Source organism: Artibeus jamaicensis, unplaced genomic scaffold (assembly GCF_021234435.1).
Source record: "Artibeus jamaicensis isolate MK-2021 breed Jamaican fruit bat unplaced genomic scaffold, CSHL_Jam_final scaffold_847, whole genome shotgun sequence".
NCBI lineage: Eukaryota > Metazoa > Chordata > Mammalia > Chiroptera > Phyllostomidae > Artibeus > Artibeus jamaicensis.
The window spans coordinates 22,590,188-22,607,452 of NW_026522057.1; the positions used below are offsets into that span (position 1 = coordinate 22,590,188).

Below are 17,265 nucleotides of genomic sequence, written 5' to 3' on the forward strand. Positions count from 1 at the left end.
AGATAAAAATGATCCTTGGGAGGATTAAGTGGCAGAAAGGGAATAGGTCCTCTACTTAGGAAGAAAGCAAAAGTGGGACTAGAGCTCGCTAGTCCCATAAGCCAAAAACACATGGTTCTCTGCCCAGTGACAATCACATCCACACTTGACATGTTTTGTATTTTTTAATAAAGTTTGTAATCCAATGGACACACAAAACAAAACTGCGCTGAGAAAAACAGTTTCATAAATTAAAAAGTGTTAGGAAGTTGTGGGAGAGGTCAAGGTCACATAGGAAGTGGGAAGCCAGTCTTTTTGTAGTCTGTGTGTGTGTGTGTGTGTGTGTGTGTGTGTACACGTGACACTTCCAGATGGCGGGAGCAGGGCCCGTGCTGTAACGAAGCGCACTTATACAAATGAGTGACAATACAAAGTCTGAGTATGAAAATAAGATTTTCTCTGAAAACACATTTTTGGCACAGATTAAAAAAAAATGTATGTCAGGGGAATTTGATTTTTAAGTCAGTATTATATATATTTATATATATTATATATTTATATATACATACATCCCAAGTTCTGCACATCCCACCAAGAAAGAAAATCCTTCAGTTTGCTCTTTGTCAACTAAGCTGTACATCCTGGGTGAATCAAAGACGGTGGTGGCAGAATTAAGAAAGGTGACAGCCAAATGAGCAAGGGGAAGAGAGGGTGTAGGGACAAAACAACCCAATGAAATGTTCCTTGACCCCACGGTTTCCACAGAAGTTTGAGTCCTGCATTCGAGTCCCGACGTGTGTGAGTGCACTCCAGGACGTCCAGAGTGCCACAGCCTGTCTTCACGATGCGAAAGTCCAAGTCACTAATTTAGTGCAAAGGCAGTTCCGTTTTCTTGTTAAAAACAAAAAAAAAGTTCCACTGCCCTGTTTCTTTTCTCCAAAAAGAGGAGAGAGAAACCCAGCCCCAAGGTGTCTGTGTGTCCATCGGTTGGTGGTCTGTCCTTGGGCTAAATGTCATGTAAACATACATAGTAGCAGCACCACTGCCCAGAGGAGCCTGCCCGCCTGGCTCAGGCGGGCAGGCAGGAGGGCCAGGCTGGCCGTCAGGCAGTGGAGCCTGTCCCCTTCGGCAGCTTCTTCCTCCACTTGGCTGGGTTGTCCTGTGTTTTTTTTTGTGTGGTTTTTTTTTTTGCTGCAGAGTCTTGGGAAAATACACTGAGTGGTGACTGACCATTCAGTGGCTCACACAGAGGCAATGACAATCATGAGGTGAGGAGAAATGTTGGAGATGCTGGCAAGAAGGTCAGGGGCCAGGCGGGATAGGTGACTTTCGGAGAACTCGCAGGGCGGGAAGATCTGCAGCACATAGGCGGGCTGGAGAGGGGGAGAGGAATGAGAGTGGGAATCCCCGGCCTTCATACCCCTCCCCACTGCTGTTCCTCCTTTAAACATTTCCAACCAAACGCCCAACACAGACAGCCAGGTTGAGTCAGTTCCTAACCAGCTGATGTCCCCGTGACTTTGTCCACCAAAAGAAAGCTAGGTGTCAGAAAACAAAAATGAACTCCCTGTGAACCTCTTCTGTATCATTAAGCTACAGAAAAACCTATTGTCTCAGCTGTCTCCAGACTCTCTCCAGGATGGGCAGTGGTGGCCCCACCCATATACTCTGCTTGTTTCCTCCACCCAGAAAGCCCTGTGCCCACCTTTTCTGAGAAACTCTTGAACTGCTCTAGCTAGCACTGGAGATCTGTGCCACTACCCTAGTCAGACTGTCTGACCAGCTCCACCTCTGTGTGCACTGAGAAAGGACACTGGGCACGAGGCTGACCTGATTGGAGCCAGGGTTGGGAACATTGATGATCCCTGCAGCCTGCTTGGCCTGCAGATAGGTGATGAAGGCAGCCTTGAGGGACTCGGTCTGGCTCACGACATCCTCTTGGTCACGTCCACAGGGCAGAGCCAGCAGCAGACAGTAATCTGTCTCCACCTAGGACAGAAGAAGCTATCAGTGATCAAATGCTTCCTCAAAACACGCAGAAGCCTAGCCAACCCAGGGGATTTAGCCTGTATGTCCAGAGAAGCCCCCAAGGTCCACCCTCTTGTTTGCTGAATGAAAAAAAAAAGCCTCGTTTTACGTCTAGAGGCATTTCATACCCCTGGAGGAGACAACATGTCCTCTGTCATCCACTCTAAGAATGCCATTGCTGTATCCCATGATAAGCCAGGAAGACAGGCAGCTGGGGGCCACCCACATCTTACATCCCTGGGGTGGGGCAGCTGCTCACCTGGGCCCTGTCTTACCGTCATCCTTCGGGCAACCCCTTCCAGCTGTGAGATCTCCAGCCGCATCCTCTGGGCAATCCTCAGGGGAGGGCCTCCTTCAGAGAGGGGCAGAGACCGATGGGCCAGGACGTTGTTGCCAGAGACGAAGTGGAGCTGCACAGCAGCTGTATCGTTCTTGAGGGCCAGGAGGCCCTGCCACACGATGGGGTACTTCTGTTGGGGTAGGGTGGGGGGACGAACAGGAAGTGAACTCATGACTAGAGAGCAGAGCCATGCTGGGCATGGCCCCAGGCAGTAGCTTACTGGGCTAAGTCAACTGGTGATCTTAGGACATTTTATTTTATTATTTTTTAAAGATTTGATTTATTTATCTTTAGAGGAGAAGGAAAGACCGAGAGAAATATCAGTGTATGGTTGCCTCTCATGCATCCCCTGCTGGGAACTGGCCTGCAATCCAGGCATGTGCCCTGACTGGGAATTGAACCTTGGCTGTTTGGTTTGCAGGCCCGAGCTCAATCCACTGAGCCACACCAGCCAGGGCTGATCTTAGGACATTTAACAGAGCACAAAGTTTGGAGGGGAGTAGTAGGGAACCCCTCCCAGGCTTACCTTCAGAAGCTGGACCATATCCACAGGCCTCTGGGAAGTCAAGTGTGGAGAACAATCTGGTTTGGGGGAGGGTTGGGCTTCAGTGTGCAGCAGAGCCAGTCCCGGAGGGGTGCTAGGGCCCGAGGTTGTAGAGACAAACAACGGCTGCTTTGGGGCAGCCTGAGCAGGGAGGGGGCCCGGGAGGTCAGGCTTGGTGGAGACAGAGACAGGGGAAGGATAGGAGATCTGGCTTGTTTCTGCCTGGGTCCTCTGAACCTGGACATGAGGCTCAGTTGGTCTATTTGCAGGTATGGTTGGGAGGCGAGGCTGCTCTACTCCTGTCTGGGTCCCCTTCGCCTCCTGGGAGACCTGAGGCATCTTGTTGCTTGGTGGCTGGCCTGGCTGGCTAAGCTGTGAGGGCTGGCAGGGCTGCGTGGGCTGGACAGGCTGTGTGGATTGCAAGGGCTGCTGCGCAGGCTGTGTAGATTGCACAGGCTGAGTGGTTTGCAAGGGCTCACCTTCAGGAGGAGTACCCTGGAGTTGGACGAGAAGAGAAAGGGACAGAGTCAAGAGTCTGTAATGCACAACCCCCAGCCCCAAACCTACTGGCCTGGGCCACAGGCAGGATCAGGGGCAAGCATCTCCTTTCAGCTAGGGCCACGGAAGGGGCTTCAATCTGTTGGTGATGCTCTTGGGCATTCAGGATTGAAGATTCTGGTTAAGGGGTGGTAACCTATTCCCCCCCTCTTCACCCAGGGGAGCAGAAGACTGCTCCATTTTCCACAGAGCTCCTTCCTGTCCCTAGTCTCTCTGCTGTGATCTGATCCCTTCAGCCTGAAATTCAGGAACCTTCTCTTTAAACACACAAAAAGAGTGACATACTTTAGGAAACACAGTGGCACCTAAATCACTGTTTGCACCTGAAGGCTAACTGGTGGTCCTCACCTGAGTAGAAGCAGCCTTGGTGCGGGAAGGCAGGCCAACAGGGGTGGTGGCAGGAAACTGAGCGTGCGTGAGCTGAGCCGGGCCGTGATAGGTACGGATGTCTCCGTATCTGTACTCCTGAAACAGCTCCCCACTGGAGTGTACTATCTGTACCCCGTGGGTCACCACCACAGGTGGGCTCAGAGGCAAGCCCTGAAGCTGGTTGCTGGGGGTGACGGTGAGGATTCGGGCCTCGCTGTGAGGGGCAGGGGCTGGGGCAGGAGCAGGAGCAGGAGCAGGGATGGCTTTGGCATCTGTCGTCTTGGCACCTTCTTTCCCTGGCTGCTGAGGCACCTTGCTAGGTGGTGGTACCTTCACCACGCCATCTGCTGCCCGGGGCTGCTCGCTGACTGCTGTCACATGAGGATGCACCATGATCCTCACATCCCGGGGAACAGTGTATGGGTGCAGTCGGTACTCAGACTGCATGACCAGTACTTCTGACTGCACAGGGGCTGTGGCTCGAGCAACAGGGAGGTGATAATGAACTTCTTCCTCTGGAGGGTGCTGGGAGGCCAGGGCAGACATACCAGCTGTGGCTGGCTGGGGTGTGCCTGCCCGCTGTGGGGCCCTGACCTCTATCTGCTGGGGCTGCAGGGGAGCCCGAGGAGAGTGAAGTGTCTCTGGCCGGATGCTGTAGGTGATGCTGGGCAGCGTGGGTGTGTTCATTCTCACTTCACCCTGGGACAAGTGGCCAAGGGACACAGTCTGGGTGATGCTGTGGGGTGGCATGATGACAGACTGCTCTGGGTGTATGCTGGAGATGAACTGCGGCACAGGAATGCCTGCAGCCAGCATGACTGTGGCATTGGTGGAGAGCGCGGTGGATGTGGTGCTGCTGGGATGGCATGCCCTTGGGAATGGAGATGGAGCAGGCCCACTGGGTCGAGGAGAATGTGCATCTGGCTTTGTGGCTGCCAAATGGGAGACATTTCGATCGGTTGGGGTGCTGGGCCCCGCGGTGACATGGTTTACTTCTGCAGGCAGTTTGCTGGGCAGAGCAGGTGGGTGGTGAGGAGTGAGAGCAGACCCCAGGTTAGCTGGCTGAAGAACCTTGGTCTCTATTTTGAGGGTGACAGGGTCAGCGAGCTTTTTGTTAGTGGTGACTATGCTTGGGGTGAGAACCAACTGGTTGTGAACGAGCACTGGCGGTGTGTTTATGCCCTGGGTGAGAACCTTCACTGTGCCACCCTGGGTGACAGGTGTGGACACAGAGAGGTGAATGGGCTCAGGCTTCTCCAAGGAAGGACGGTCGGCCTTAACAGATGAAATCACTGGAGATGCATTATACGTCTGGGCAGTTAGCACCAGAGTAGAATGGGTGGCCACATTTGCATAACCTGAAGGAGCCTGAGGGCCTTTAGACGGTGGCTGTGATGGTGTGACAGCATCAGGTTTGACCTGTGACTTGGACACTGACTGCTGAAATTCAATGTCCATGGCACTTGCCGGCGGGATCTGGCTAATCTTGGCACTGATCCTCTGTGGGCCTTCAGTCTTCTGCCCTGAATAGCTCAGGAGCACAACCCCTTCGGAAGTGTTCACACGCAGCCCCGCTCCAGAGCCCGAGTCGGCCGGGCGCTCATCAATCACAGACATAGACCCTGGGTGGAACCGACTGTTTTCATTCATGCTCGATCTCTGCTTGCACTTTGCTGGTGGTGCAATTACTGCACCTGCCACAGTCACTGCACCTGTTGTTGTGGCGGTCATGCCACCAGATGCAGCAGTTGCTGCACCTGCTGTGACTGTCACTGCACCCGCAGCGGTACTCCCCGCACCTGCAGCAGCGCTCACCACGCCTGTGGCAGCATTCACTGTACCCACAGTGGCATTCACTGGAGTGGTGAGAACGTTGACTGGCCCCGTCAGAACATTCACTGGCCCCTTCAGGACGTTGACAGGGCCAGCAGGAGTGTTCACCAAACCTTTCAGTGTCGTCACCGAGCCCTTCACAGGGCCTTTCAGGGCATTCACTGGGCCAGTCAGTGCATTCACTGGGACCAAGGAGACGTTCACCAGACCAGTCAGAGCACTCACCAGGCCAGTCAGGGTTTGAGGAGCTGGTTTGGCCAGAGTAATCTTTTGTGAATTCTCCAAATCAATGCTGACAGGCATGCGGCTAATAACAGAAGTAATTTTGGGAGCAATGACTGGAGCCACCTTTTCTTTGTCAGTGGCCACTGGAATCTCTGAAGCCTGTGTGTCAGAGACATGCGTTACTGGAGCTGCTGGGTTTTCTTCTACGAGAGACTTTTTAGATTCAACTGGAGGGGGTGGTGTCTCATGCAGACAAGGGGCGGCGCTTACAGGCTCTGCAATGGCAGCTGTGACACTCGTGGAAGTGACGCCTGTGGCAGACACGTATTTGGGGTCCATGAGAATCTTTCTCAGTGTACTGGAGCTAGTGTCAATGTCAGAGGCTTTTGTGTCTGGGGGAAGAGCTGGAGATGGAGTGGACTGAGCCCGAGGTTCCTCCTGCCTTGTGATCCACTCTGTCACCTTAGTAGGGGGACTCTGGTGCAAGATCCCCGCAGAGGCTATAGGGGGTGGGAGGTTTGCTGCAGTTACAGAAGGAATTGTGGGGGTGGGTATGCTTGAGTCACTGGGCGGGGTCACTGGATCACTTTCAATGATGGAATGCACCTTGAATCTTGCTTGGGGCTCATTATCCACCAGTGCTGGCTGCGAAGGAGGGGGAGGGTCTGGGTGGGCAGTCATCTTGGTTGGAGTTTTTTCTTCAACACAGCTTTCTTGGGACAAATTTTCCCCGGAGGGAATCTCACTTGAGTCAGAAGCATGTGGTTCTGGAGGAATGGCCTGCGGATTCTCATTCTGCTTTTCTTCCTGTGGAGTTTCTGAGGGTTGTACCATTGTTGCTTCATTTGTAGCAGGACTATTATTGCTTTGAACTTGGTTGGCTTTTGAGACAGGAGCCTCTGCAGTAGCCCTCTCTGCAGTAGCTGTTTTCTTGTTTGTATTCCGTTTGCGGCGTGATCGAGTTGTTTTCTGGCGCCCTTTGTCTTTCCTAGGGAGAGCAACTTCGGCTTCTTTTGATCCCGTGGTTTCCAACACTGGGTGAGAGGTTTCGCTGCTGTTCCCTCCAGCTTCCTTGGTATCTGCTAGGCCTGCTGAGGGGTTAGGGGCACTCACTGCTGGCCCAGAAGATTCTGTAGTAGCCTCAGTCTCCAAAATGCCAGACACAGCCTCATCAGTCTCAGGCTCCAATCTCACTTCAGGGGACTGCTGCTCTTGAGAATGGGTTTGCAGGTCTGTCTGAGATTCTGCAGGGTAAGGTGGAGGTGCCGGGAAGTTTTCTGGCTCCCCAGAAATGTCATTGATGATAGAGCCAATAGCTGCAGCCAGTTCTGTTTCACTTGCTTGGTGTACAGGCTTGTCCCTGTCCTCTGCAGAGAGACCCTCTGGTGCATCTGTAGCTGCCGCCTTGAAAGCCGCAGAGGCAGAGGTTTCAGTGAGCTTTGCAATGTTCTCCACAGCCTGCTCCAGCTCCATCTGCTTGGCTAGCTGATTCGCTTCTGGGGACAGCTTAGAAGCAGACAGATCTTCCTTCTCTGGCTCCTTGTCTGGGTCAGCTGGATTACTGTTTACCTGAGATGACAGACCCTCTGCTGGGGGACTCCCACTCTTCTCGGGGGACACTGCCTCAACCCCCGCTTCCTTCTCCACGGCCAGTTCTGCAGGGCCTGCAGCCACAGTAGGACTGACAGTGGCATCCGTGGCTTTCAGATTTGCTGATTTGTCCACTGCTGACCTAGAGTTTCGAGATCTTCCTCTCTTCGACTTGGAGTTTTTTTCTGGGGCTGGTTTTTTCTCTACCACTTCAACTGGGGTGGTTTCAGGTGGATTTTTGTCTGTGCCAATTTCTTTTCTGTCCCGTTTCTGTTCACTTCCTGCTTCTTCTTTATCAGTCTTAGATTTTGTGTTATTTTCTTTCGCATTTACTTGGGGACTCACCTCAGTGGTTGCCTCAGGACGTTCAGCATCAACTTTCGGTTCATTTTTTCCCTTCTTCCCTTGTGGGCCACCAGCAGCAGCTGCTTTTTGGGACCGTGGGGATCTCCATCCCTCAGCTGGTTTAAGTGTTTCAACTGGTTCTTTTGCCTCAGTCTCATCATCTTCTTCAGCTCGACGACGTGTTTTTGGAGGCCTTCCCCTCCTAGGGGTAGTGGGGACTGCCGCAGCCTCCTGCAGCTCCCGCTCCAATCTCTTTCTGGTCACTCTCGGTTGCTCAACAGGCTCCTTGATTGGAGAGCGGCTTTCATGGTCACCCATCGTTGCATAGACACTCCTTACATTCCGGCGCCTCGTTCGGCTGAGGGGCAAACTTGGCTCAGGGTGTTCAGTGTCTGTGGTTGAGTTTTTAGAGGCAGTCCTTGTAATCTTCTCAGCCTCCATCTTCAACTCTAAGAGCTTCTGGGCTTCTCCCCGAGGAGAATTGGACCGCTTGAGTTTTTCCCGGTCTATCCTCTCACTCTTCCTTGTGACAGGCTTTTCCACGATACTTGCTGCAGCTGCCAGAATTGGAGTCTTGGAACGTTTACTTTTGTTTGGCTTTTTCTCTTTTGTAGCAACTGGAGGATCCACCTCCACATCTTCGGAAGCTTGAGTCTGAACCTCAGGAACAACTTCAGCTTTCTGATTTGCAAGGGGCTCAACACTAGCAGCTGGGTCTGGCTTTTCCACTTTTGGCTCATCAGCTTCCTTAGGCTTCTGAGTCGGTTTTGAAAGTAGTTGGGTATTGTCAGGTTCTGGGTCTCCACTGGTCTCTACGTGGGAAAACGAGGCCCCAGGAGTTGGAGGCTTGGCATCTAGATAAGGCAGCTGGTCAACTGATGAACCTTCTCCAACAACTAATGGAGTCCCGGCAGCATCCTTCTCGGTGTCCCCTCCTGGGGGCAAGTCTGCTTGCTCAGGTTGTTCCACAACAGGAACTGGTTCAGAGGCAGGTTTTGCCTCTTCTGAAATGGAGGCTGGCTCAGTGGTTTTCTCTTCCATCACCAAAGGCACCTCTCCTGTTTTATCACCTACTGTCTTCTCCACTGATGGCGATGTCAACTCTGGAGCTACAACAGTGCCACAAGGAGGCCCAATGGAAGATGGGGGTTTCAGTTCTGACTCTTTATTTTCAGAAGTAGATTCTGGGGTCTTGGGATGATCCTCCATATCTTCCTGTTTCTCAAGTTCTTTAGGTTTTTGGTCTTTTTCTTTTTCTTTCTGTTGCATTCGTGTTAGTTCCATAAATCTGCTATGGAAAAGAACTACTGGCTCTTGAATCAAATCAGTTGCACTGTTCACACCATCAGATGTCTGCCTCCCATATAACCTACCAGAAACAAAGTCAGGTTCCTCATCTTTTCTCTCTAGGTGCTGCAAGCGCTTGGAATCTTGTTCAAAGATTGAGCTGTGTAAAAAACGAGAAGCAAATAATTCTTGCCTTTCCTGTTCTTCTTCTTTATGATCATCTTTTTTATCATCTATTTTTCCTTCTGAATCAGTCCGAATTTTCTTCTTTTTCATGTACCAGGACGGAATAGGTCTCGGAGCAGAGTCAACTTTTTCTTTATCTTTGTTGTTGCGAAAATTAGCAAATCGAGAGTCCCAGTCAAGAAAAGACCAATTTTCTTCTCGAGATGAAGAGAGGGATTTAGCTCTTTCGAGCAAAGCCTTCGTATCTGGGGTGATTGTCTTATCCAATGCAAAAGAATAAAATTTGTTCCTTTCTAAAGAACTGGAGAGCCTTTCATCTCGTTCACGTAGTTTATCTTCTCTGTCCCTCAATAAAAAAGATAACCGAGAACTTTCATATAATGCAGATGCTCTGGGTGAGTGGGATTTATGTTCACCATCTTCATCAGAATCAGAAGGCACCTCGCCAGGTTCCAAGTCACGAACAGACCGTTTTCGAAGGCTGTCTCTCTTAATTATGCTGTTTGGGAAACTCACATCAAGTCTGCTGGCATCCTGCTTAATCTGAGAGTCCCACCGATTTAGTTCATCTTCAGAATTCAAGACAGATAGCTTTATTTTGGCCATGTCTGCCATCTGTTCTCTCTTGCTAGAATCATAAGGATTAAATTTTAAGGATTCTTCTCTGACTGTTGCATTAGAAAAGGGGAGACCCTTTTCATCTACTTTAGGAGACCCTTTTACTGACATTAGCCTAGGAGAGCCTATGGGGTCATCTTCTTCATGGAAAGAACCATGACGGATATTGGGAGAACAACCAGCCCTTTCAGAATCTTCACTGATTTGGCGGGAACTTCTGTAATTCCTCTCTCTCTTGGTGCAGATATCAAAATCAACATGATCCATCCTTTTCTTTTTGCTGGGAGGAGAGTCATCAGTGACATCTTGAGGGGGTTTACCTACCTCATGAACAAGACTACGTCTCTCATAGTCATCTACATCTTTTTTAGGGCTGCCAAACTTCTCAGACTTGGCTATTTCCATCTCCATCTGCTGTTTTCTACGACTCTGCTCCATTTGTTTTCGGTAACTCTGCGTGTGATCAATATCAATGCCAATTTTTTCTTCAGTATTTACTGCATGTGGTTTCTCTTGGCCTGATTTACATTCAAGTGCTTCATCACGAAGACTGCAATAGTTTTTCCTAGTATCTTCCCTCTCTGGTCCTTGATCATCTGATAGCTGTAGCTGTTTGAGCTGTGGTTTTGACGGTGTGGGTTTTTTTGATTGAATTTCTTGGTTTTCCACAGATTCACCTACTGTTTCTCCCAGCCTTGCTTGTGAGTCTGAGATGGGCCTTGGGCCAGTCCCAGCAGAAATACTGGCAAGCTCCTGACAGTCTTTGGGGCTGGGAACAGCATTAAGTCTGTCTAGTTTGATCTTTTTAGAATCTCTTTTAAGAATTTCTTTCCTCACAGGCTTTCTTTCAGACTCTCCTTCCCTCAGCAGAATGACATCTCTAGATGATACATCAGCCTGCTTTTTTAAAAGCACCCGAGCATCTTCCATCTCTGGACTACTTTTCTTGACTTCGGATTTTTGCCTTTCTGCTTTCAAATTGGTATCTGCAAAGCGCCTTTTCCTCGCTTCCAGCTTTTCCAGATCCACAGCACTGACCCCATCAGCAGACTGCTCTGGTTTTGGGTGCTTCCTGGGTTTGGGCCTACCTTCCTTATCTACCACTTCTATGTGGCTGGAAAGTGCCTTTTCCTTTGACACTTTCATTCTAACAGACTCCAGTTTAGACAAGTCAGATTTTGCAGGCTCTATGTGAGAGACCTGAAGTTTCTGATCTAGGGCAGAAGACTTAACAGTGTCATTATCAAGCTTGGCTTTCAGCTTTTCCAAAGCAGTATGGTCAATCACTTTCCCCTCTTTTTCTTTCACTCGAGTCAAAACCACACAAGGCATGAGTTCTAAGCGGTTTTTTGCTATTCCTTCTTTTTCAGCTTTCTCTCTGTTCAATTTATTAGAACTCCTTGGTTTTTCGGGACTCTGTTCTCTTTCATTTTCTTGGTCTGTTTCTGAAGACTGAGAACTAGGGGAATGGACTTTTCCTTTTCGTTTCTGCTTGTCAGTTTTGTCCTTTTCCACTTTCTCCTTCCTTATTAAGCGTCTCTCTCTTTCTATTCTCTCAGGATCAAAAGTCCTTTCTTTATCTGTCTTTTCATTTTTTGTATAGCGTTCCAAACGAGATTTATCAAGTTTATCGTATCTTGGAGGGGAAAGTGAGCTACAGCTGCCACTCCGGTCTGAGGACCGGCTATAAATCCTCCTCTCAGAATCACTTGGCAATCTCTCTGATTGTGAAGGAGATGTTCCCGGACTCTGTGGGCGTCGCAAGTGCACGGGACTCTGACTGCGTTCAATCGGCCTCCTCTCATGGTCTCTGTCTCGGTCAGAGTCAAATCGTTCACGTTCTCTTTCTCGTTGCCTGTAACTGTATTCCCGAATATCTTGTTCATAAGGATCACTTCTATAATCCCTGTATTCCCGAGGATCATCATAATACCGAGATTCATAATAGTCTCCTTGATAAGTTTCCCATTCTGAGTAAAATTCTCTCCCTCGAGCTGGATAGTCCCGTCTGGAATCATCGCCATATGTGCCTGGAGTACGAACATTCTCATAGTATGTTCGATCTTGGCTATAGTCATAAGAACCTCTTCTTTCCTCTCTGCCAAAAAACAAAAAACACATAAATTCTTTTGTTTGTCATTTTATATCAAATCATACATGTAAGATTACAAAGTCCTGCTTCTAAAAATCTTTGCCATTATTTAGTCATTAGATCTGTACTATATTTAATTTTACTTTTTAACATGGCTCCGAGAAAACTTAAAATCACAGATGTAGCTTACATTATGTATTTCTATTGGGTAGCAGTAGTTCAACCCTTTTTGTTCTTTTAGTGTTGGGTATTGTGACTTACAATAAGCACTAGTATTAAAGAGTATCACATCAAAATCTAAATCTTTTACAATGACTTTTTTGCCAAAAGATATTCTTACCACAACTTGGGTAACAAATACACTGTGTTCTGGACATAGTATTTGAGGGAATAAATAAAATGCTACTTAAACTTTAAGCCCTTAGGCAAATGGGCCATCACTTGCATTCCTGAGTTGAACTATCACTAGAGGTAAAGCATTTTTTACTAACTACTAGTGAAAAACAATCAAGGTTGAGCTTTTGGGAATTTGGCTGTGGGGAACATTTTTCATTTAAAAACCTTCCAAGGTTTTTACAGTGTTCAGTGACCACTGTATAATATTCTACATGGAAATGAATCAAAGAAATATATATGTTCTATGATTTAAATAATAATGAGGTGGCAAGAAGAGGCAGTAAAAAGGCAATGCATTCAACAGGTTTTTGGCAACCCACTCAGGACTTGGCTCATCCTTGTCACAGAGCCTTTTTATACTTGAACTTGGATGTCCAAAGGCATGTCTCACACACAGCCTTTTGTCTAACACATGTGTACAGGAGATCTAGTGGTAACAACCCAGAAGATTTCATCTCACAGGCATGTTTGGACAAACAGCTTGATCAAGTATATGGATGATATACTTGAAAATAGTTTGGAAAATAGATTGGAAAATAGTTTCCAATTTGCAATGTGATGAACAACTGAAAAATCTGATGACATTTTGTTAGAATGTTTTAATATTCAGTCTAAAAAGAAATCAGTCAATTTGGGGTCAGTTTTAAGCTAGCAGAAACAGCCTGAGTTAACACAAATAGCCTGATTCAGACTATGAATCTTAAATGATCCTGAACTACATTTGTTCTTAAAAGAAGAGAAAAACTATCAAATACTACATACTGTGACTCACTGAAAAAATTAACAAGGGGAAATAAGGTTTACTTTTTACATTGTTAAAGTTAGTCATTTATGTTTGGGCTTACAAACTAAGAGATTTGAGTTTAAAACTAAAATCTTGATAGTCTTTTGAAAGTTTGTTTTCTTAGAAAATTAATTGTATGAGCACATGCTTGTTGACAACTAGATGTTGTCATTACTAAATATATGGAGCATTTAATCGTTTATAATGTATTTCAACATGTTATTATATTTCATTTAAAACTGTACAGCAGGATGATTTGTATATATCATGTGGCAAAACAACAACTCTTTCAAACTGCAGAAATCAGTGAGAAATATAGATAGATCACCCCAACCCCTGTGAGCCACATGAAAACTGGATTCATAAAAATAAACCTGTGTTTCTGATGGAAGGGAAGAGCTTTGTGGAGTACAAGTAGAAATAAGGGATGGAAAAAGAAATTTAATAACATTTCAATTGTATGTATTAGAAATGTGTAAAATAAGCAATGCTAACAACTTTAAAATACATACCTTCTTTCCATTAGCAGTTCATAAAAGTCTCTGATATCTTGACCAGATTTTTCCATACAGTGATAAAATGCCAGCTGGCTTTCCCGATTTGCAAAATCCACCTTAAAACAAACAAACAAACAAACAAACAAACAAACAGCAGATGTGTGATGCAAGTTTCAAATTTAAATAATGAAAAATGTTACCAAACTTAAAAATTCTTCCCAAAATAGACTCGATAAATTTCAGGCAAGAACGCTTTTTCTCAATTAAGTGAAATAGCCCTCATAATTGAAACAGTATTTTGTTAATCTGAAATCTCTCTCAAATTCTATACAAATCTTGATAGAGAATTACAAAGTTCTAACACCCAATCCTGAAGGATTGAGAAAAGCAAAAATAGAAAACTGAAATGATACCTAGGCAGACTCTAGGTTGTCAATTAAATAATCAAACCAGACTACTAAATCCAAGCAATCTGTTGTGCATAAATTTTCTGGAACCATAGTTAGAACATAAAATAAAACATGAAAGAACACTGAAACTTTACTCACAGCTGGGCCTCAGAGTTATTACTAAGAAGCATACCATACCCATCATTCATCAATTATTTTTTTCCTCTATCAATATCTTATCTTGAAAAGACTTATTTCAATCTAACCACCATAGTTAAATTTATAAATTCTGCCCTGGCTGGTGCAGCTCAGTGGATTGAGCGTGGGCCTGTGAACCGAAGGATCACGGTTTGATTTCCAGTCAGGGCACATGCCTGGGTTGCAGACTAGTTCCCAGAAGGGGACGCACGAGAGGCAACCACACATTGATGTTTTTCTCCCTCTCTCCTTCCCTTGCCCTCTAAAGATAAATAAAAAATTTAAAAAATTTTATAAATTCCCTCAAGCTACCACGAAAAGTATTTAAACAAAAACACCAAAGTATCATGTTTTCAGTGTTTACCCACTCTTTAGGAGGAGGGAAGAAGGGAAAGAGAGGATCATACAGGAGGCTAGACTGACTGATACTTCAAGCTCTTGGGTGTACAGATGCTCACAGGTGACCATGGGCCACCCTGCACCAAAAGTATATGTGTGAGCATCAAGTACTCAGGACACAGAGAAGCACAATTTCTTGAATGAGATGATTTTTAGAAAATGTTCCTAAAACATCTGCCTAATAGTCTAAAAGACTCTGTGCTCTCAGGTAGTCAAGTATAAAAATTGTAATATCTTCCTTAAAAACTGAGGTCAGTCCTGACCGATAGCTCAGTTGGTTGCAGCATTGTCTTGTACACCAGGCGGTTGCAAGTTTAATTCCTGGTCAGGGCACATACTTCAGTTGCAGGTTCAAGCCCTGATCAGGGCATGTACGGAGGTAGGCAACCAATCAATGTTTCTCTCTCTCCCTTCCTCTCTCTAAAATCTAATAGAAACAGTCCTGGCTGGTGTGGCTTGGTGGTTGAGTGCTGGCCTGTGAATCAAAGGGTCACCAATCTGATTCTAGGGCACATGCCTGGGTTGCGGGCCAGGTCCCTCCCTGGTAGGGGCATGGGAGAGGCAACCACACATTGATGTTTCTCTCCCTCTCTTTCTCTCTCCCTTCCCCTTTCTAAAAAATAAAATAAATAAAATCTTTAAAAATAAATAAAATGTAATATCCACAGGTGAGGATTTAAAAAAAAACCAAAACCAAAACCAAAAACTGAGGCCATACAATGCATATCATGTAAACCACTCTGCTCACTGGCCACCTACAAAGTGCCAGTAATTAAGAGCGCGGATCTGAACACGATTTTGTTTTGCTTCTCTTTAAAGTCCTTCTGCACACCTTAATTTTATTCCCACCGATTTTCCTCCCTTTGGTCTCTTTTACAGCCGTTTGTGCATATTCAATTTCATTGTAGATAATCAGGGCCATGCCTTTTAAGCGGTCAAACACCACCTGTAAAGAACAAACAAACAAAAAGTAAGAGCCTCAGCCACTAAACTTAAGTGTCACTATCAACAAAATCCTAAGTTACAAAGACACTGCAAGAAAAAATATACATACATTTTATTCCAGAAAAAAATCCTGGCTTTCACTGATGATGCATGTTGTAGTGAAAACACTAAATGTGTAGGGACTGTTTAGAATCATGGCCACTGTGTCTTGAGGTATACTATGCCCTTATTTTGTTTTTCTGTATTTTACTTTTGTTTTCCACGTGGACTGAATATCGTACTATATAGTAAATCATCACTTAACGCCGTGACTTTATTCAAAATGACATATAATGAAACTAAACTTACGACAGACTAATTGCTTAGAAATAAAGTAAGTTCTATTCCTGGGGCATCTAATCAACCATGTTAATGAAATGACATTGAACAAAACAACATTATTTAAGCCCTAGGCTGGTTATTTAGGCTGGTATCACTCAGTAGACCAAGTGCCTGCCTGTGAACCAAAAGATCACCGGTTTCATTCCCAGTCAGGACACATATGCCTGGGTTGTGGGCCTAGGTCCCCAAGTTGTGGATGTGTGAGAAGCAACCAACTGATGTCTCTCTCTCGCACATAGATGTTTCTCCCCATCTTTTTCTCTCTCCCTTCCCCTTTGTCTAAAAATAAATAGAGTCTTTTTTAAAAAAGCCCTGGCTTGATGTGACTCAGTGGGTTGAGCACCCTTCTGCGAACCAAAGGGTTGCCAGTCAGGGTACATGACGGGGTTGCAGGCCAGGTCCCTGGTGGGGGGTGCCCAAGAAGCAACAACACACTGTTTTTTCTCCCTCTCTTTTTCCTCTCTCCCTTCCCATCTATTTAAAAATAAGTAAAAGACGAAACAAAACAATTTTAAAAAATGTTATTTGAGGACAGGCTCTATTCAAGTAAGCATTCTTCTAGTTTTGGCTCAAATAAGGTAATATTCTTGTCAGAGAGACAAAAATGTAAAGAGTACTGAATCAACAAAAAATTTTAGTGATGCTTACTCATAAGTAGCACTACCACCTTAAAGCTGTTGGATTTTTATTTACACTAACACTTTTAACATGTATTTCTCCAGATAACAAAAGTTACATATAAAGAAATATCAAAATTATGCAACAGGTCCACTACCAAGTAAATCTGTTATCAAAAAGTTAAAGCTTTATCTTTAATTTTCATAAAAGAATGGGGCCCAGAGACCCTTTTCCTGTTATGTTTGTGGGTGTGTTACATACATACACAATGTATTACATTGATTAGATGAATATTCTGTTGTGTGAATGCCCCTTTAAAGAAACCATCATTTTTAAAAACTTGAGGCTGATTCCGTATCAGTGTGAACACAGACACTTATAATTAGAGTATCTGATTTTGATGTGAGATAAAATTATAAAAATCTCTAAGAAACATTCTCTTTAACAGTACCATGCGTATAAGTTTCAAAATTAATCATCTTGGCTGGTTCAAAATATTCATATCATAAGCTAATAATGTAGATGAGATGCAAATGCCCTTCTAGGTCAAATTTTGGAAAAGATCATTTTAATGTATGAGTTGTTAAAGAAAAGAAAAAGCAGGCACTAGAAATAGGGACTGAAAGGACAGAATACCAACAAAAGGCAGTCAAAGGTAGCTTTA

At 45.7% G+C, this 17,265-nt stretch overlaps 1 protein-coding gene across 1 annotated transcript in view; it reads right to left on the reverse strand.

The window, feature by feature from the left end:
• Positions 1 to 145: 145 nt before the first annotated feature.
• The window catches only part of SPEN (spen family transcriptional repressor), a 72,755-nt gene continuing 55,635 nt past the window's right edge, over positions 146 to 17,265 (reverse strand). The window contains exons 9-15 of the mRNA XM_037146093.2: positions 15,490 to 15,603; positions 13,687 to 13,787; positions 3,798 to 12,000; positions 2,874 to 3,386; positions 2,283 to 2,477; positions 1,810 to 1,968; positions 146 to 1,352 (exon numbers count right to left, since the gene is read on the reverse strand). Coding sequence (XP_037001988.2) covers positions 1,221 to 1,352; positions 1,810 to 1,968; positions 2,283 to 2,477; positions 2,874 to 3,386; positions 3,798 to 12,000; positions 13,687 to 13,787; positions 15,490 to 15,603 — 9,417 coding nt within the window. The 3' untranslated portion in view covers positions 146 to 1,220. The remainder of the gene's footprint in view (positions 1,353 to 1,809; positions 1,969 to 2,282; positions 2,478 to 2,873; positions 3,387 to 3,797; positions 12,001 to 13,686; positions 13,788 to 15,489; positions 15,604 to 17,265) is intronic.